We start from the raw sequence: 20,913 nt of genomic DNA on the forward strand, positions 1-20,913 counted from the left end.
GGGCTCGTGGAAAACTATGAACATTAATTCTTTGAAAATAACCTTTCTCCATAAAATCCTGCTAAATTTGTAAACAAAAAAAATCTCCCTTTCCTGTAACTCTAAAGTGGAAATGATTTGGAAGTTAATTTTCTGACTTTTAAAAATAGTGTTCTTATAGACTAGTGGAAACTTGTTAATTGTTAAGAGGTGGCAACCAACTCAAAATGGTTACTTACAGTTTCCTTTCCTTCTCACGCTGCCTCCCCAATTTCACACCACCTGCTGACTTCCCCCCTCCCCCATGCCGCCTACCAACACCCCTTGCTGTCCTCCCTTCTCGTTCCATCCTCCCTCCCTTCTCTGTTTCTCCCTTCCTCCCTCTCATTCTACTCCTTGCAGTGAAAGCAGATTGCATAGTAACTTCCAAAATGGAATGCAGTAGGCCCTTGGAAGGGGTAAAAATTGCAGGGCTTTGGGGAAACAGGGAAATGGATCTAATTGGATAATTCTTTCAAAGAGCTGGTACTGGCACAATGGGCTGAATGATCTCTGTTCTGTATCATTCTGTGATCCAAAGCCAGTTACTCAAGTGCAGAAGTAGCAAAGAACGAGGATTGCGCAGTTTACAGTCTCCGTATTCATACATATGCAGCAGGTTGTTAAGTCTCTATTCTTGCCTTTACAAATGCAAATGTTCTTGTAGCACAAGCAACAATCTGTCTAAAAGCAAAAAAACTGGAAATCCAAAACAAAAACAAAAATACCTGGAAAAACTCAGCAGGTCTGGCAGCATTTGCGGAGAGGAGCACAGTTAACATTTCAAGTCCGAATGATCCTTCAACAGAACTAAGTAAAAATAGAAGAGAGGTGAAATATAAACTGCTTTGAAGGGGTGGTGGGACAAGTAGAGCTGGATAGAGGGCCAGTGATAGGTGGAGATAACCAAAAGATGTCACAGACAAAAGGGCAAAGAGGTGTTGAAGGTGGTGATATTATCTAAGGAATGTGCTAATTAATGGTAGAAAGCAGGACAAGCAAGGTACAGATAGCCCGGGTGGGGGTGAAGGAATCAAAAAAGGCTAAAAGGTAGAGATAAAACAATGGATGGAAATACATTTAAAAATAATGGAAATAGGTGGGAAAAGAAAAATCTATATAAATTATTGGAAAAAGGCGGGGGGGGGAATCGGAAAGGGGGTGGGGATAGAGGAGAGAGTTCATGATCTAAAATTGTTGAACTCAATATTCAGTCCGGAAGGCTGTAAAGTGCCTAGTCGGAAGATGAGGTGCTGTTCCTCCAGTTTGCGTTGAGCTTCACTGGAACAATGCAGCAAGCCAAGGACGGACATGTGGGCATGAGAGCAGGGTGGAATGTTGAAATGGCAAAATACAGGGAGGTCTGGGTAATGCTTGCGAACAGACCGAAGGTGTTCTGCAAAGCGGTCACCCAGGAAACCGCATTGGGAGCAACGAATGCAGTAGACTAAATTGAGGGAAGTGCAAGTGAAATGCTGCTTCACTTGAAAGGAGTGTTTGGGCCCTTGGACGGTGAGGAGAGGGGAAGTAAAGGGGCAGGTGTTGCACCTTCTGCGGTTGCATGGGAAGGTGCTGTGGGAGGGGGTTGAGGTGTAGGGGGTGATGGAGGAGTGGACCAGGGTGTCCTGGAGGGAACGATCCCTGCGGAATGCTGCCAAGGTGGGTGAAGGGAAGATGTGTTTGGTGGTGGCATCATGCTGGAGTTGGCGGAAATGGCGGAGGATGATCCTTTGAATGCGGAGGCTGGTGGGGTGATAAGTGAGGACAAGGGGGACCCTATCATGTTTCTGGGAGGGAGAAGAAGGTGTGAGGGCGGATGCGCGGGAGATGGGCCGGACACGGTTGAGGGCCCTGTCAACCACCGTGGGTGGAAAACCTCGGTTAAGGAAGAAGGAGGACATGTCAGAGGAACTGTTTTTGAAAGTGGCATCATCAGAACAGATGCGACGGAGGCGAAGGAACTGAGAGAATGGGATGGAGTCCTTACAGGAAGCGGGTTGTGAGGAGTTGTAGTCGAGGTAGCTGTGGGAGTCGGTAGGCTTGTAATGGATATTGGTGGACAGTCTATCACCAGAAATTGCCACAGAGAGGTCAAGGAAGGGAAGGGAAGTGTCAGAGATGGACCATGCGAAAATGATGGAGGGGTGGAAATTGGAAGCAAAATTAATAAATTTTTCCAGGTCCAGACGAGAGCATGAAACAGCACCGAAGTAATCATCGATGTACTGGAGAAAGAGTTGTGGGAGGGGGCCGGAGTAGGACTGGAACAAGGAATGTTCCACATACCCCATAAAGAGGCAGGCATAGCTGGGTCCCATGCGGGTACCCATAGCCACACCTTTTATTTGGAGGAAGTGAGGAGTTTAAGGAGAAATTGTTCAGTGTGAGAACAAGTTCAGCCAGACGGAGGAGAGTAGTGGTGGATGGGGATTGTTTGGGCCTCTGTTCGAGGAAGAAGCGGAGAGCCATCAGACCATCCCAGTGGGGGATGGAGGTGTAGAGGGATTGGACGTCCATGGTGAAGAGGAGCCGGTTGGGGCCAGGGAACTGGAAATTGTTGATATGATGTAGGGTGTCAGAGGAATCACAGATGTAGGTGGGAAGGGACTGGACAAGGGGAGAGAGAATGGAGTCAAGATAGCAAGAAATGAGTTCTGTGACAATCTGTCTATCCCTTTTGTGTATCATTCACAAGACTGAGCTGAAATAATGTAGTCTGAACATTTTTTATAAAAATTCATTGAAATTCAGGATACTTAATCAATGGCATCCTTAGAATCATAAATGTCTTGATTTTGTTTTTGCGCAAGTGCTAATGCCCTCCCTTCTCCTCGCCCACCCCCCCACCAACCCCCACTCCATGCATTCTTTATCACCACCTCGGCATTCAAATTGCTGCAGCCCATCTCGGCGAATATTTGATGCATGTGTAAAACATGCCTCTGTTCTCTACTTTACATAAGCGCAACTTGCTTGATCATACCTATACCAATGGGTAGAGGAGTGTGGTGCAACTGTATTGAGCATTCACCCCCTGATATTGTCAAAATTAGTTTCTTTGCCATAATTCCGTACAACAAGCTAATTTAAGTGTCATAATTCTTAACCTCCATTGTCACTTCCCTAAATTATCATCATCTTTAAACACACCCACAAAGTCCTTTATAACTTTGGAAGTTTAAGATAAAGTATGCAGCATATTGAGTTGAAGAGATAAAATATTAGCTGGAATACTTTGCAGTGAACTTTTTTTAAATATACGCTTTTAGATTTGTTGATGAGAAACATTCATCTAACAGCAAAGTTTGAAAAATTTAAATGGAGCAAATCTAATTTCGGTTTTGGTAGCAACTATCTTATTATTCAAATTTCAGAGGAGCATGTTGAGTCTTTGAACATTCGTATCTCACTTTGTAATTTGAAGGCCCAAGTGTAATAAAGGACAAAATGTGCACAAGGTGAAACAATCTCAACTGTAATTGATGTGAATGACTGTAGTGTAACATGCCCTCATGGCCGAGAAGAATACATAATATGTGTGGGAACCAATGACAATTCCCAATGGATGCAATAGAGTTTTCTTTTGAGAAGAGTAATGGGCACATATATCACTATAATATTGATATTGATGGTATGGTTTTTCTGCGTAATCATTAGCTGTTGGAAACTCAGAATAGCTCCATAGTCCTAATAATGGCATAGCAGTGTTCAGTGATGCTTTACAATAAAAGGTTCTTGCCATGTTTTGTAGCACTTAATGTATTTCATAATCATTTCTCATTTCTTTACAACAGCCACTGTGGAGTGCTACAATCCAAGAACCAATGAGTGGAACTATGTGGCCAAAATGAATGAACCTCATTACGGACATGCTGGAACTGTTTACGGTGGTTTCATGTACATTTCAGGTAATTCTTAATTCCACTTGAACATTGTTCCGTTAGATTGATCTAAAAGCTTTGAAATAAAACAAAATCATGAATCTTTAATGTTTTTAAGTTTCCATAAATAAATCAGTGTTGAACACAAGCTTGTCCTCTGCTGTGTAACAAATTATATTTTTGGGCTCTTGCACTAGACACCAAATTTGGGTGGTGTAATTTTTGAGTGCTGATGTAAATGGACTTTAGGTTCCCTAATTTTAAAGTGCGCTTATATCTGCCTAATGTAACAAGATCTCAGGATACAGCCGAGAACTCTTGCCACTCTGGAGAACTCTAGCTTATTAGAGTAATACACCAAGTGACTTCTTTGTAAATAGGAGAATTGAATGTAAGCTCCATTCGACGAAGTTTCAAGCTATATAAAGCTATTAACACACTTATGAAACATGTAAGTGAACAGTCCATGTCCGAATGCAGCAAGACCTGGACAATAGCCAGGCTGGGGCAGACAACTGGCAAGTAACATTCATGCCACACAAATGCCAGGTAATGATCATCTCCAACAAGAGAGTTTCTAACCATTGCCCCATGATGCTCAATGGTATCACCATCACTGAATCCCCCACTATCAACATCCTGGGGGTTACCATTGGCCAGAAACTGAACTGGACAAGCCATATAAATACTGTGGCTACAAGAGCATACTGTGACGGGTAACTCACCTCCTGACTCCCTAAAGCCTGTCCACTATCTACAAGGCACAAGTCAGGAGTGTGATGGAATACTCCCCATTTGCCTGGATGAGTGCAGCTTCAATAACACTCAAGAAGCTTGACACCGTCCAGGACACAGCAGCCTGCTTGATTGGCACCACAAACATTCATTCCCTCCACCACCGATGCACAGTAGCAGCAGTGTGTAGCATCTGCAAGATGCACTGCAGGAATTCATCAAGGCTCCTTTGACAGCACCTTCCAAACCCATGACCACTACCATCTAGAAGGACAAGGGCAGCAGATAGATGGGAACACCACCACCTGTTAGTTCCCCTCCAAGCCACTCACCATCCTGAATTGGAAATATATCATGATTCCTTCACTGCTGCTGGGTCAAAACGCTGGAACTCCCTCCCTATCAGCACTGTGGGTGTACCTACACCACACGGACTGCAGCGGTTCAAGAAGGCAGCTCACCACCACCTTCCCAAGGGCAACTAGGGATGGGCAATAAATGCTGGTCCAGCCAGCGAAACCCACATCCCATGAATGACTTTTTTAAAAAAGTACGAACTACTTACAGCATCTCTAATTCTCCTCTCCATATTGAAACAGCACAGATGCTTTTCCTGTGCTATGTCTCAATGTGGAATTAATTTTTGGTCATTCGTGCATGATGTAGCACGCAGATTGACTGCTGAGTTAGATGCACGAAGCCTGCTATGTACCCTCTCACATAGCTGGTCCAGTTTTCAACTTGGGCACTGCTGTCAATCAAAGCCATTACCACAGGAGGCTCTGCAGCATAATTAATCATGTGTGTTTGTCCCATTCCCCCCTGTATGACCAGCAATGGCAGGTAACTCCAGGTATCTACCTAGGGCATTATTAAATTTTTTAAAGAAAGCCTTATATTTTTACAGTTTTTATAGAACCTCATAACATCTCAAAGCACTTCACAGCCAATTAAGTACTTTTGAATTGCTGGCACTATAGTATTATAGGAAAAATAGTGCCTAATTTGTGCACAGCAAGGTCCCACATACAGCATTGAGGTAAATAACCACAAGAACACAATAATTAGTAGCAGGAGTAGGCCACTCGACTCGTCAAGCCTGCTGCACCATTCGATAAGATGATGGCTGTGGTGTCAACTCTACTTTCCTGCCTGCCCCCCATAACCCTTGACTCCCTTGTCGATCAAAGATCTATCTAACTCAGCCTTGAATGTATTTAATGACCCAGCCTCCACTGCTCTCTGGGAAAGAGAATTCCACAAACTAATCACCCTCTAAGAGAAGAAAAAAAATCATCTCAGTCTTAAATGGGAGACCCCTAATTTTTAAACTCCCCTAGTTCAAGACTCTCTCACAACAGAAAACACCCTCTCAGCATCTATCCTATCAAGTCCCCTCAAGATCACACATTTTTCAATAAGATCACCTCTCAGCCTGCTCAGCCTCTCCTCATTAGATAACCCCTTCATCCCAGGAATCAGTTGAATGAACTGCTAATGCAATTATAACCTTTCTTAAGTAAGGAAAGTCTGTTTTAGCCATGTTGGTATTGGGACAACATATTTGCCAGGACACCAAGGACTGTTCAATTGACATTAAATTCACCATGGTTCAGCAAGAACCAGTCTTACCTCTGTGCTCTGGGCTCTATTAATCCCTCAACCACCACCACAATCAAATTACCTAATCATTATTTCATTGCTGTTTGTGGCAACCAATTGTGTGCAAATTGACCGCCGTGCTTCCTATAATTTAAGAGGATTAATTTCAAAGGAACTTTGTTGGCTGTAATGAGCTTTGGGATGTCCTGAGGTTGTAAAAGGTGCTGTTTAAATGCAGTCTGTCTTTTCTTTTCTAACCAGACACATCATTTAAACACAGCTGCACCTTACCAGCAGACTGCTGGTCTATCTGAATTCACTAAGAAAGACCTTTGAAGATGTAAATACACCTTCATTACTTAATGATTCCCTGTGTGTTATGTGGAATAAGGATAACACAGCATATTTATTCCCCATTGCCATGAACAATTCCAACCATTTGTTACTTAAAATAATAAGTTAGATTTTCTAATTGACTAATGTTATTCTATCTGAAAAGCACAATAGTTGGATTGAAACATTGTGCCATTACATTATCAGTTTCTCTCCTCCCATGACCAGTTGTGCATTAGCTTTTCCCTTTCTTAACCTCAGCTGATATAGTTTTAAACTCTGCTAATACATGTGAAATGTCACTGATTTGTTCTGAAGCCAAGGCACTGTGGCAACTTCTCGTTGCTACGTTTTCATGAGCTTTAACAGAATTGACCTTGCTTCTACCTTGTGGATGCACTTACTTCTGAGTGACCTTGTTTCATAGGAAACTTTTCAATGGGTGTGTCTAGAGAGCAGCTAACTGTTCCACCATGAGAAGCCAAGCACGTGTGCTGACAGAGTTGATAGCTTTCCCAAGGCCAAGGTTTTGAATAGAACATTTAATTTTCTTATCCCAGACTCTGTTATGGCTGCAACACATGGACATCTGACCGTGGATTCCAAATGTGTTCCAGCAAGTTTGGTTATCAAATATTTTGCCTTGTTGACAGGTGTGTCATATATGATTCACCTCTTTCAAACAGAGGTCGAGTTGGGGTTGGGCCTGATGCTGGGACTCATTTGACTATTTTACATCTATCTATAGAGATTGTCTGCCAAATGTGGATTGAAGCTGATCTCAGGCTTGTCATTCACATGAACATATTCATTTACACTGCAATATTATTATGGAGGAAGGTTTCAGTCCCTCAAGCTTGCCCTGCTGTTCAGTTGGGTCATGGTTAATCTGTACCTCAACTCCATTTACCATAAACTCCATAACCTTAGGCTTTGTTAACTAAGGGTATCCATCAATCTCAGTCTTGAAAGCTCCAATTCTTGCAACAGCCTTTTAGAGGAGAGAATTGCAGTAATACTATCATTTGTATGAAACAACCCATCCTGCTTTCACTCCTGAATGGCCTGGCTCCAATTTTAAAATTCTTCTTCTTTGTTCTTTATTGCCCCACCAGATGAAACAGTCCCTCTGCATCCATCCTAAAAGAAAATCCTGTTTGGATAATAGTGCAATCTTCATTAAACCAATGTTACTGTGTAACTACTTGAATTAAGCATAGGGCAGAATTTTCCGCTCCCGCCAGCAGCAGGAATCGTGGTGGGCAGTGGGCACAAAATTTGGTGTGATAGAAAAGGTGAGCTTCCCGCCAGCTGGAAATTAGTTTGGAATTTTGTTCTCCCGACTTTGATGGCGGGTTAAAGGCTGGTCGAGTTTCCCACTGATCTATGCGGGAGCCACATATTTGCTCTCATTTGCATCTCATAAATGCTCATTAAAAGGCCAACTTACTGGAATTACATTCCCCTTCTAAATTAAGTGCCCCACCAGTGGATAGTTAGAATGGTGTATTTGCCAACTGTATATAAGTGGTGTGCACCTGGCAAGCTTCAGGTCATCAGTGACTTCAAGGTACGTAGATCTTGCTTTCGCCCACCTTTAAGAGTGTTGCTGCGAGATTTTGGGTGCTTGTATCAGACGCTGTGCCAAAGCTGGGCACTGGGGGCAATACCAGCTGGGAGTTGGAGTCAGAGGCAGGACTGGATGTGGTGGAACATGAGAGGGAAAGGGGAAGAGGAGCAGACAGAGACAGGACTTGGGTGAGGGTGGGCATCAAGGAACAGAATGGAGTAGTGAGAGACTGTCCTGGAGCTAAGGCCGCTCTGTCGGGGTCATATTGAACAGATTGCCCTGAGGCTGAGGCCACGCTGTGGGGGGCATGTTGAACAGACTGTCCAAGGAGGAGTCAGAGACTGTCCTGATGCTGAAGCCACGTTGTTGGGGGGCATATTGAACGGGCTGTCCTGGGGCTGAGACCACATTGTCAGGGGCACATTGAACAGACTGTCCGGGGGTTGAGACCACATTGTCAGGGGCACATTGAACAGACTGTCCTGGGGTTGAGACCACATTGTCAGGGGCACATTGAACAGACTGTCCTGGGGCTGAGACCACGCTGTCGGGGACATATTGAAGAGACTGTCCTGGGGCTGAGACCACGCTGTCGGGGACATATTGAAGAGACTGTCCTGGGGCTGAGACCACGCTGTCGGGGACATATTGAAGAGACTGTCCTGGGGCTGAGACCATGCTCATTAAAGTCAACAGCACCATTTGCACATTTGCCTAAGTATAATGTACTTTGAAAAACAAGCTAGAAAAAATCGGTCGGGGAGGAGTCTTAAGACGTGAGGGAGGAGTTGAGCAGAGCAAACCTCACCGATTGAAAGGACACCTATAACTGTCTTGCTCAAACCATGAAGAGCATGGCTCAGCTGAGTACTGGATTCGAGGATCGCATGCACAATGAATGGGCTTGGCTCCTTTTCTCATGGTGCACATTCAGGTGACAGTCCATTAAGTTTAGCTGCTGCGGTGCATATGGTCTTAATTAGCATCTGAACCTTACAGAGACATGTCAGAATGGATGCAGGCTCCAAGAATCAATGATCACATCTGCTGCGCAGAGGCAGCATGGGCCCTACAAGATTCCATCTTCCCGGTGCATTGGTAAAGACCCTATTGAAAACCCTTGTTGTGAATACACATTCACGTCTGAGGGGAAAGATTAGCTACCTATCATCTTCCAGGATGATATCATGCTGCAAGGGGTGGCCTTTGTATGCGATGTGCAGACTAAGGGAGAGTCAAGGGCTGGCAAATTCATAAATGCTTTGTATATGGAGGAAGACAACGGGAACTAACATTGATTGCTCAATTGTATCCATTCACAGAAATGAGAAGTTGAGAATGCAGGCTGCAGGCAACGCTGCCTTCTCCATAACCTTGATGTGAATGAGGAGAAGGGCGGCCCATTGCTGTTTGGGTCAGCTCAGGGAAGGTTGTCGCCCTGAGGAACAAATCCCAGTGGGGCTCCAGGAGGACCTAGATGTTGACGAGGAGGGACCAAATTCACAAGACATTTAGCATGACCAAGGGTCTACAGAAGGCACAGCTCATAGATAGAGATAAGGGGAAGACGGCGCAACAGACGCCTTCACTTGTCTAGGGATGTGGCGGCTCATATTTGCCACATCCTCTGTAGGAACTCGTGCCACACAGATTTTGAGGGCATCCAATCAATGCCTCTTAAGGTTATTGCCACACTCAACTTTTTTGCCAGCAGATCCTTCCAGGGCTCCACTGGGGACCTCTGCGGAATCCGCCATTCAGCGACACGTGCACAAGGGAGATGGCCGATGCCCTTTTCCTTAAAGCTCACCATTACATGTGGTTCTGCACGGATGAGGCAAGCCAGGCTTCCAGAGCTGTTGATTCGCTCCGATCTCTGGCACCCTGTACTTGTGGAAAGCCTTCGACTGCACACATGTGGCCTTGAGAGTCCCCTTGCAGCAGCCTGAGATTCATAGATAAAAAAGGATTTCACTCTCTCTGAATGTTCAGCTAATCTGTGATCACAGCAGATAATGCATGTTTCTGCTAGGTACCCAGGAAGCTTTCACAACTCATGCAGCTTGAACCACTTGCAGGTGCCACAGATCTTTGAAGGATCTTAGTGCTTAGAGGGTTGGCTCCTCGATGATAACGGGTAACACCTAAAGACAAGGTTAATGACGCCCGTTTGCCGTCCACAGAGTGCATCTGAGGAGAGATACAATGCTGCACGTTCAGTCATAAGGTCCTTATTAGAGCAGACTATTGGCCTGTTAAAGATGCGTTTCAGATGTTTGGACCGATCAGGCAGGGCTCCCTAATATTCATCACAGGGGCTGTCCCATATCATCCTTGTTTGGTGCACCCTGCACAACCTGGTGCTGCAAAGGGGGGATGTTTTGCCACAGGGAGACATGGAGGAGCTAGACACCTCCTTGGATGAGGTGGATGTTGAAGGGGGTGAATTTGAAGAGGGTGAGGATTCAGCTGAGCCACATGAGGATGCCATTGCATGGACACAACGCGGAAGATGTGCCTATGACAGCCTCATAGCTACGAGATTCCAGGAGGGATAAGGTGAAGACAAGTTGTTATGAATGCAGTTCTGTTCACGCTTCAATGCAGGGGAGATAACAAAATCTTCATTGTCATCTTCAGCATCTCATGAAAGGTCATCAATCTCACAATGACGTTGGAAGAAGCATAAATCACCTTCAACCCCAATGATGGGCCATCCTTGGAAGGCATAGTAGCCGAGGGACCATGTGGCCGCTGTGGAACGGGATAAGCCCTCCATTAGCGCATATCCTTAAGCAACAACACTTAGTGCAGTCCTTTCAACCATGGTGTGAACAAGTCTGTGGCCATGGCATCCTTCAAGAGGCAGAAATGCTTTTGCGCATACAGATGCATTCGTGACAGTGTGACAGCAGCTTAGCAAGGCAGCTCTAAGAGTAAAAACATTCGTCAGTGGTTAGCTCTTGACCATCTGAAGACGGAGCTTCATCTGCACAGTACCAACTCTCTAAACGCCAGCACTCATGTATGATTGATGTAGATGCTGCATCTTGATACTGAGCCCCAGGATGCCATCAGACAATAGGACACGGTGATCTGTCACATGACAGCATGGACGCAAACTTGCGAGTTATGATAGCATTGTACTCTCAGCGGGACCATCATGTGATTATTGATAAACACTCGTTACCCTGCATTCATTGGAAGCCTGCCAAATTTACATCCTGCATTACCTTGGCATCTGGGAGAGACTTGGGCCAGTCAGTTTTAACACAGCAGTCCCTTCATAGATATTGATGAGCACTCAGGAGATGCACCAGAGCATCTCTTTCATAACCAATATAGTCTACAGATGAAAGAGAAGTTCAAAAGTAGCATGCTTGTTGTGTCAGCTGAGCTCTCTCTGGTAAGGTATTAAGACGCTGTTTGTGCAGGATCTCACATGCAATGGTGATCTTAGTGACTGGCAAGCATGCAGCGTTGATGTCCCATTTGCTGGTCATGTGTGACATCACTGTGGAGTCTAACCCTTAGATTGCCTTATGTCCTTATGAGAGTGAGAGTTCAGAGTGAGGAGAAGGTTCATTGGTACCCTGGCGAAGCACACCAGATCATTGCATTGACGGTCTGCATGACGGTCCTTTTTTGGGTGCCATGAGCACTGACCTCTCTGCTGACCACCTCCTAGAGTGGTGTGGTTAAGTGGGTGGACCTCCAGCCCTAATCTCTCGGAAGGAGGACCTCCCACCTTTCCTGGACAGCATGGAGGAGAATATCCAGGGAGGCCTCTCTGAACTGTGAGACAGAGGGTTTGTTTCATTTGGTCACCATGGTAATGCAGAAGTCCACAACACACCTGGCCTGCAGTGAATGAATGTCTATTCTGGTGCCGTTTAAATATGGTGCCAGGACTTTTGACCCCATGAGGTAACGGCAGGGCAGATGAATCACGCGATTCGACGAGCTCCTCACCGATGCATAATTAATAAGCTGAAAAGTGAAAGATAGGCATGAAAATCCACCCTCCACCCAGCGGGAATCATGCCAACTTTGCTGCCTGCCACCATGCTTAGTCTCCAGAATGGAAAATTCCACCCATGATGTTTTGAAGCAGAGTATGAGTGACTCAGCCTGAGCCCACATGGTATCTTCATAGTTGAGAACCCAGTTCAAGTTAACAACTTCCTGCTTGATACTATTTCCATGTAACTATCTCATATTGTCAGACTTGGTGTATGTATTCTTTTAAAAGCATAATGAAAGGCTACTTGTATGCAGCAATCATGGTGTTTCAACTTACCAACTGGTGTGTTACTCACTACTTTTACTTGACTGGAACATGATTAAAAATTCTAGAACTACGAAGATGTTAGGGAGTAAAACAGCTAAGCGATGCCACTGTCATGTTTTGCTTACTTTTCTTTCTCAAGTCAAGCCTCATGGTGACAGCCTCCAATCCAGAGAAGGGTGCATGCTGGAGCCAGTGGTCTAATTCATTCTCCAATTTGTCCCAACAGAATAGAACGCAGTGCAATAAACCACTTTTGCACTGGTTCTTGTTGTTGGAAGAGATATTCTAGGCTCTTCACAATCCAAACCAAAGAAATACCTTGTCAAAGCACCCTTATGGCTATTGAGGTGGACTTTTTCCGACATTGCAGCAGTAACCATTTGTACTTTCAGTGGCTGGAAAGTGCTTTGAGACATCCTGAAGCCGTGAAAGGCACAATAGAAATGCGAGTCTTTCCTTATGAGCAGCTTACTGTTCAGATACACTGGCTAAGTGTGGTTTCTTTAGTATTTCAAAAGACATTTGATTCAGTAGGTAATCACGTGGATTAAATATTCTTTTCTAATAAGTGCCACTTTTAGCTTATATGTACTGTTTGTACTAAAGGGCAACTTGTAAACTATCTTGCAGGATATAGTAGTGGGGAATATGAGTGCTAATGTGTGATATCGTTGTGCTTTCTACTGGAATCTTCTTTCAGTGAAGAACAACCCAGACAGAGCTTGCACTTTCCTTGACATCTAATGTAACATTTGGAATTTGGAAGAAAGTGTGATGAGGCAACATAAACACATGGTGCAATTTTAAAGGGGGTGCAGGAATAGAGAGACCCAAGGGAGTTTACATTCACAAATCTTTGACATTGGCAAGTTGGGAAGGCTGTTAAGAAAACATCAAGATCCTGGGCTTTATTAATAGAGGATTGGAGTACAAAAGCAAGCAAAGTAGACCGGTTAGACCACAGCTTGGGAATTTTGATTAATTCTGAACAGCACGCTTTAGGAAGGATGTCAAGGTGTTTAGAGGGTGTAAAGAAAACTCACTGTCATAATACCAGGGATGTGGATCTTCAGTTATTGGTTAGAGAAGCTGGAATTGCTGTCCTTAGAGCAGAGAGGATAAGATAATTTTTTTTAAGAGTAAATAAGGAGAAACTTTCCAATGGAAAGAGGGTCAGTAAGCAGAGGACACCAATTTAAGATGATTGGCAAAAGAACCAGAAAGGAAGTGAGACTATTTTGCACAGTGAGTTGTTCTGCAATGTACTACCTGGCAGATGATGGAAGCAGTACAATAGTAACTTTCAAAAGGGAATTGGATCAATACTTGAAGAGGAAGTTTTTGCAAGGCTAAGGGGAAGGAGAAGGGAGTGGGACAAATTGGATACTTGTTTCAAAGAGTCGGCAACGACACAATGGGTTGAATGACCTCCTTTGTGCTCTATGATTGTATGATTTGTACTCTGTAAACTAACATATGTTAGATTTTAAGGAAGTTGTTGCTGGTTATTCTAAGCACATAATATGGTTAATCCTCCCTCTTCCTCTAAACTGAGGATCAGTCTGCCACTTCAGGTGAATGTAAAATATCCCGTGACACTATTTCAAAGAGGAACAGAGAAAATACCCCTGGTGTCTCAGCCAATATTTATCCCTCAATCAACATCACAAGAAAAACAGATTACCTGATCATTATCACATTGCTGTTTGTGGGAGTTTGTTGTGTCCAAATTGACTGCCACATTTCCCGTATTACAACAGTGACTCCACTTCAAAAGTACTTCACTGGAAGTCTCAAAGTGCTTTACAACCAGTGGTTGTAAAAAGTGCTACATACGCTGAAGCCTTTCTTTTTCATTACCTCCTTGATGTTTGCCATAATTCGTTTTTTTGTGTTTTCAGCAATTTTTTAAACAAAAATTATTCTTTCATGGGCCAAAGGCATTGTTGGCAAGGCTGGTATTTGATGCCCATCCCTTGAACTGAGTGGCTTGCTAGGCCATTTCAGAGGGCAGTTAGAGTCAACCACATTGCTGTGTGTCCTGAGTCATATATGGGCCAGACCAGGGAAGGGTGGCAAATTTCCTTCCTTAAAGGACATAGTGAACCAGGTAGGTTTTCACAACAATCGGTGGCAGTTTTGTAGTCACCATTACTGAGACTGGCTTTTAATTCCAGATTTATTAATTGAATTCAAATTCCACCTGCCCTGTCCCCAGAGCCTGTATCTCTAGATTACTAGCCTAGTGACAGTATCACTTTGCCACCATCTCCCCATTTCAAGATTGTTCTTGCAATGGCCAACTCCAAATCATGTAAATACAAAGAACAAAAGTGACCCTGCACTAGCCTGTGGGACACATCATCTTCAACTTTTACCCATCTGAGCAGTACCCATTAATCCTGGCTGTTTGTTTTCTGTACATTATCAACATTTCTATCCCTGCTGTTATGTTTCCTCTCATGTCAAACACTAAAATTTATCCAACAAGCATTTTGTAAGATAGTTTATTGAATGCCTTCTGAGCATCCATACACACCACATCTATTTCAATCCCTTTATTCAATTACTTCTCAAAGCTCTATTAAATCTGTCACACACAATTTGCCTTTAATAAAACCACATTGGATATCCAAGGTTAATCTCTGTATTGCTAAATACTTGGTTATTTTATTTCAAACTAGACATTCTAAGACTTTGAAATTAAAGGAGGGGAAGTGGTTTAAATTGTCAAATGCACGAAAAGGGACCTTAACCTGCCGTGTGAGTGTCCTATCCTGGAGAGGCGAGACACTTCATTTATTTAATTGAATCAAGTTCCTACAGTGCAATTATTGCCTTGGTCCAAACATGGACAAAAGAGCTGAACTTAAGAGGTGAGGTGAGAGTGACTGCCCTTGACATCAAGGCAGCATTTGACTGAGTGTGGCATCAAGGAGCCCTAGCAAAACTGAAGTTAGCAGGAATCGGGAGAAATCTGTCCACTAGTTAGGAGTCATACTTCGCACAGAGGAAGATGTTTGTAGTTGTTGGAGGTTAATCGTCTCAGTCCCAGGAGTTGCTCATGGTGGTGCCCTAGGCCCAACCATCTTCAGCTGCTTCATCAATGACCTTCCCTCCACCAAAAGGTCAGAAGTGGAGATGTTCGCTTATGATTGCACAATGTTCAGCACCATTCAGGACTCCTCAGATACTGAAGCAATCCGTGTCCATGTGTAGCAAGACCTGGACAACATTCCAGCTTGGGTTAATAAGTGGCAAGTTATATTTGTCCACACAAGTGATGGTCAATGACCATCTCCAACAAAAGAGAATCCACCCATCTCCCCATGACATTCAATGGCATTACCATTGCTGAATCGCCTACTATTCTAGGGCTTACCATTGACCAAAAACTGAACTGGACCAGCCATATAAAGACTATGGCTGCAAGAGCAGATCAGAGACTGGGAATTCTGCGGCAAGTAACTCACCTCCTGACCGTCCAAAGCCTGTTCACCATCTACAAGGCACAAGTCAGGAGTGTGATGAATACTCTCCACTTGCCTGGATGAGTGCAGCTCCAACAACACTCAGGAAGCTGAATAGCATCCAGGACAAAGCAGCCCACTTGATTGGCAATTCATCCACCACCTTCAACATCTAATCCCTCCACCACTGATGCACAGTGGCAGAAGTGTGTACCATCTACAAGATGCACTGCAGCAATTTTCGACAGCACCTTCCAAACCCACAGTGTCTACCACCTAGAAGGACCAGGGCAGCAGATGCAAGGGAACCACACCATCCTGCCTTGGAACTGTATCACTGTTTCTTCACTGTCACTGGGTCAAAATCCTGGAACTCCCTAACAGCACTGTGGGTGTACCTGCACCACACGGACTGCCGCGGTTCAAGAAGGTAGCTCACCATCACCTTCTCAAGGGCAATTAGGGATGGGCCATAAATGCTGGCTTAGCCAGCAACACCCACATCCTGTGAAAGAATTAAAAAAATATTAAAATTAACTGCTGCTGTGGGGTCAGAAAACTCAGCAGAGAGAGGAAGGTAGGAGCTATGAGTTCCCACAAGGTAAGTGTCTTTTCCAGCATTGCTTTTGGGCCCAGAGGAGCAGGAATGCTACCCTAATTTTCAAGGGAGCTTTCTGCCAATATGCACTACCTCTCCCTGCCTCTCAACTGGTGTCCAAATGCCCCACTGCCCAACCTCCCAATGCCACAATATCGTACCACCCTCCCCCTCCTTGCCACATTATCCCACCACCCAGCCCTACACCATGATGCCCCACCACCCATGCCCTCAGTGTCGTAATATCCCTAGCACTGTCACCCCCCCACCCCCCAAAGTCATGATGCCCCACCACCCGCTCCCCCATGCCACGTGCCCTAATCCTGTTCCCCCACACGATGATGTCCTACCCTACCCCCCCCATGCCACAAAGATCTACCTTACCACACTTTCCTGCTCCTGATCGCCTGCACTAGTGTCCTGACCAATATTTATCTCACAACCAACATTTCTAAAGCAGATTACCTGGTCATTATTACTTGCTAATTGTGGGAGCTTACTGTGCACTAATTGGCTACTACATTTTCTAAATTACAACAGTGTCTACACTTCAAAAGTACATCATTGGCTGTAAAGCCCTTTGGGAGATAATGAAAAGTGCTGTGTTAATGCAAGCCTCTTTTGTTCCTTTTTTCTCCAGTTTGATCACATACATTATCTTTATTCCGGTCTATCTTTGGATCATTAAATTCACCTAATATTATTGTTCTGATATGTCTCTAAATTGTCAGCAAATATCCACCTCTTCTATCTGCACTTTTTGGTGGCCTGTAATTCTATTTTCACTCATGAATTAAGATGTACCCAATTGGATGGAATCCTTTGCAAATACTGCTGCCCATATCCCTCTTTCACCTCCCTATCCTGAAAATGTCATAACATGGAGTATTGGGTTCTCAGTCCCATCCTTACCAGCAGTAGCTCCGTTATCACTGTTGTGTTATATTCCTTCATAATCATTGATGCGGCTAAACTCAGTGTGTTTAGTTCTAATGTAATTAATGCCTGTGCTGCAGGAAAGGTGTGAGGAATGTTAGATGAACGGGCTTGGTACGCAGTGCAATTTCAGGAAGTTTTGTAAATTGAGCCTTCGGATCCAAGGAATTATAATGGCAAAAAACCTTAAATTATGTGGACAGGTTGCATTGCTTAGATTTATATTCCCTTTAATGTAGATGGTTAAGGTTTGGTCTAATTGAGTTGTTTGAAGTGATGAGAGGATTTGATAGAGTAGATAGAGAGACATTTCCTCTGTCCAGAACAGGGGCGGAAGGCAGAATAAAATTAGAGCTCAGTCATTCAGGGGTGATGTCAGGAAGTACTTCCCTACATGAAGGGTGGTGGAAATCTGGAACTCTCTCTGCTGAGTTTTCTGACCCCACAGCAGCAGTTACTTTTAATATTTTTTTTATCCTTTCACAGGATGTGGGTGTTGCTGGCTAGGCCAGCATTTATTGCCCATCCCTAATTGCCCTTGAGAAGGTGATGGTGAGCTACCTTCTTGAGATTGATCAGTTTTTGTTGGGTAAAGTTATTAAGTGTTACAGAACAAGGAAGTTAAGTAAAGTTAAGGTACAGATCAATCATGATCTAACAGAATGGCAGAACAGGCTTGAGGGACTGAATGGCTGCTTCTTGTTCCTACAAGCATATTCTTAAATTGATGCAGACCTTCTACTCTTAACTGATTGCCATTTTAATTTTTTTGCAGAAAATGAACTTTATAAAAGCAATTTTTCTTAACTCTTCTGGATTTCTTCTTGTTCCACAGGTGGGATTACCCATGACACCTTCCAGAAAGAACTCATGTGCTTTGACCCTGATACAGACAAATGGACCCAGAAAGCTCCGATGACCACAGTTCGGGGCCTCCATTGCATGTGCACCGTTGGAGATCGCCTTTACGTCATCGGTGGGAACCACTTCAGAGGAACCAGTGATTATGATGATGTCTTGAGCTGTGAATTCTACACACCTGCCCTGGACCATTGGACCCCAATTGCAGCTATGCTGCGTGGGCAAAGCGATGTAGGCGTGGCAGTCTTTGAAAACAAGATCTATGTGGTGGGAGGGTATTCTTGGAATAACCGCTGCATGGTGGAGATTGTTCAGAAATACGACCCGGAGAAAGACGAATGGCAGAAGGTCTTTGATCTCCCCGAGTCACTGGGAGGAATTCGAGCATGTACTCTCACAGTCTTTCCACCAGAGGAAAATACTGGATCACCTTCCCGAGAATCACCTCTCTCTGCACCTTAGAAAAAGAACAGGACCGCTCTAACTTCAGCTCTTACAAAGAACTCATTTGCACAGCATCATAATTAATATCAAAGATTTTCTGCCTATTTGCTCGGTAGTAACTATAGTGGGCAGTGACACGAGTATAATTACAGAAACAGTGGATTGAGTTATTTGTGCAGTACTGTTGACATCGGTTGTCCCCTGTTACAAGAGACATAATAATATATATATGTCCAGGATTGAACTCTGTCTGAAAAAGTTTAGCGATTTTACTGTTATACAGTGTGATTTCTTTGGGGGGACAGTGCAGTGCTGAGGCTTTCTCACTATGGTTCATTTAAAACAGTTAATTACTAACCTATGGGTGCATCTTCATTGCCATGGGCTCCCAAGATCTCAAAATACGTTCATACAGTTCATATAGATGTGGGAAGACAGCCTGTCACATGGCTGTTTTCCATTAAAATGTTGATCCAAGTTAATTGGCTGCCCCATCTATCTGAAATTAAGGGACACATATCTTGTATTTTGGTATTAAGTTAAACGCAACGCTGATGGATTGAATTCCAGTACGCAGTATTTGTGCTATCATCATTTCACTTCTGCTGAATTCAGAAAGCTGACCAGTTTAATTCTGAGCTGATTAGCTTTAGCCTTCTCCTTTGTTTGTTGTACAGGTCACTACTGTGCTGCATCTCTCCTTTGCACATCTTGGTTGATGAGATTATTTAGCACACTGTGTGGCAACAGTAGGAGCGTTGCTGAGCTCAGTGAACGTGAACTATGACGCTCAGCATTTTTTTTTGTTCAATAAAGGTTTAACTGAAATCAACAAGCCTACATACTTCCTAACTTGCATCCTTCGCAAAACATCCTTAATGCAAACTATGATATCTACTTGCTTTTATCTGTTTGCTGTTTTTTGCCTTTAAGCTGATTAATGGAATTTAACTTCACAAATTTGGTTTTGAAGGAATAATCTGACAGCTCCAACATTTTCTTTATTCTAACAGCAGGGCAGACAATAGCTGTAAAAAGAAAGGATTATGCCAATGTTTTGAGTGTAGCTCCTTCATAAAAGCTTTTGTGTTTTTATTTCAGCCTGAGATACTTCAGGTATTTATATTTGCAGTATTGTGGGAGCGGTACCATGTGTTCCCCTGACATTCTGCTGTTCAAAGGAAGCTGATATTTGTACTTTTGTTTTTTAATGAAAATGATTTTGTTTTCTTAACTCTTCTGTTCATTTTTTCTGTCTGTGCAAAACCATGTCAGCCCAGAACTAGATCTAAAGAAGCCCCAACTCAGAGTTCCTATTGATGGATCTGCTGAGAGTTAGTGGGTTTTCTGCTCAAGAATTGCAGGAGAAACTTTGTAAGCCCATTATAAGAGGCTTTTTAGCGCCGTTTTCTAACTTGGGGTGCTCTGAACTGGAATGTCAGCAACCAAATGATCAAAAGACTCGAAGCTTTTGATATATGGGCATGCAGAAGAACGCTTAGAATATCCTGGAAAGAGAGAATAAACAATGAGAATGAGAAAGAGTGAAATGCAGAAGAGACATGATAGACACCATCAAGAACTGAAAATTGAGTTATTTGACCATCTGATAAGGCGCGATAACATTAGAGTCCTAGTTGATGGGCACATTAATGGGTGAAAGGAAGTGAGGAAGAGCAAGAGTTTCTTGGACAAACAACATCAAAGAATGGCCAAACATGAGCTACCAGGAGGTGAGGACAGCTTACAATAGAAATAACTGGTGTAACATTGCATCTAACCCTTAGCAAGAAGGAACCTGAAAAAAACTTCAGTGTTCTCTGAGGAGAGCCCAGGTAGTTTGCAAGTTTATAGGATTTCTAGTCTGTCATCAAGTTTCTGCTTTATTATCACTATTTGACTTAATAGCACAGTTATTCTGTTGTGATTGATAGGATCAGTGTGTGTTACTGTTGACAGGGTGTTCCTGGTACCGTGTCAGTGTTGACAGGGAGACCCCAGGAGTGCGTCAGTATTGGCGGGAAGATGCCGGCAGTGGGTCAGTATTCACAGGGAGACCCCGAGAGTGGGTCATTATTCACAGGGAGACCCCGAGAGTGGGTCATTATTCACAGGGAGACCCCGAGAGAGGGTTGGTATTCACAGGGAGACCCTGAGAGTGGGTCAGTATTCAC

At 43.8% G+C, this 20,913-nt stretch overlaps 1 protein-coding gene across 3 annotated transcripts in view; it reads left to right on the forward strand.

Moving 5' to 3' along the window:
• The window catches only part of klhl13 (kelch-like family member 13), a 219,399-nt gene extending 199,426 nt beyond the window's left edge, over nucleotides 1-19,973 (forward strand). For all 3 annotated transcript variants that reach the window (XM_078546953.1, XM_078546954.1, XM_078546952.1), the window contains 2 exons: nucleotides 3,813-3,926; nucleotides 18,270-19,973. In XM_078546953.1, coding sequence (XP_078403079.1) covers nucleotides 3,813-3,926; nucleotides 18,270-18,757 — 602 coding nt within the window. In that variant the 3' untranslated portion in view covers nucleotides 18,758-19,973. The remainder of the gene's footprint in view (nucleotides 1-3,812; nucleotides 3,927-18,269) is intronic.
• The last annotated feature ends 940 nt before the right edge of the window (nucleotides 19,974-20,913 follow it).

This window comes from Cetorhinus maximus, chromosome 8 (assembly GCF_964194155.1).
Source record: "Cetorhinus maximus chromosome 8, sCetMax3.hap1.1, whole genome shotgun sequence".
NCBI lineage: Eukaryota > Metazoa > Chordata > Chondrichthyes > Lamniformes > Cetorhinidae > Cetorhinus > Cetorhinus maximus.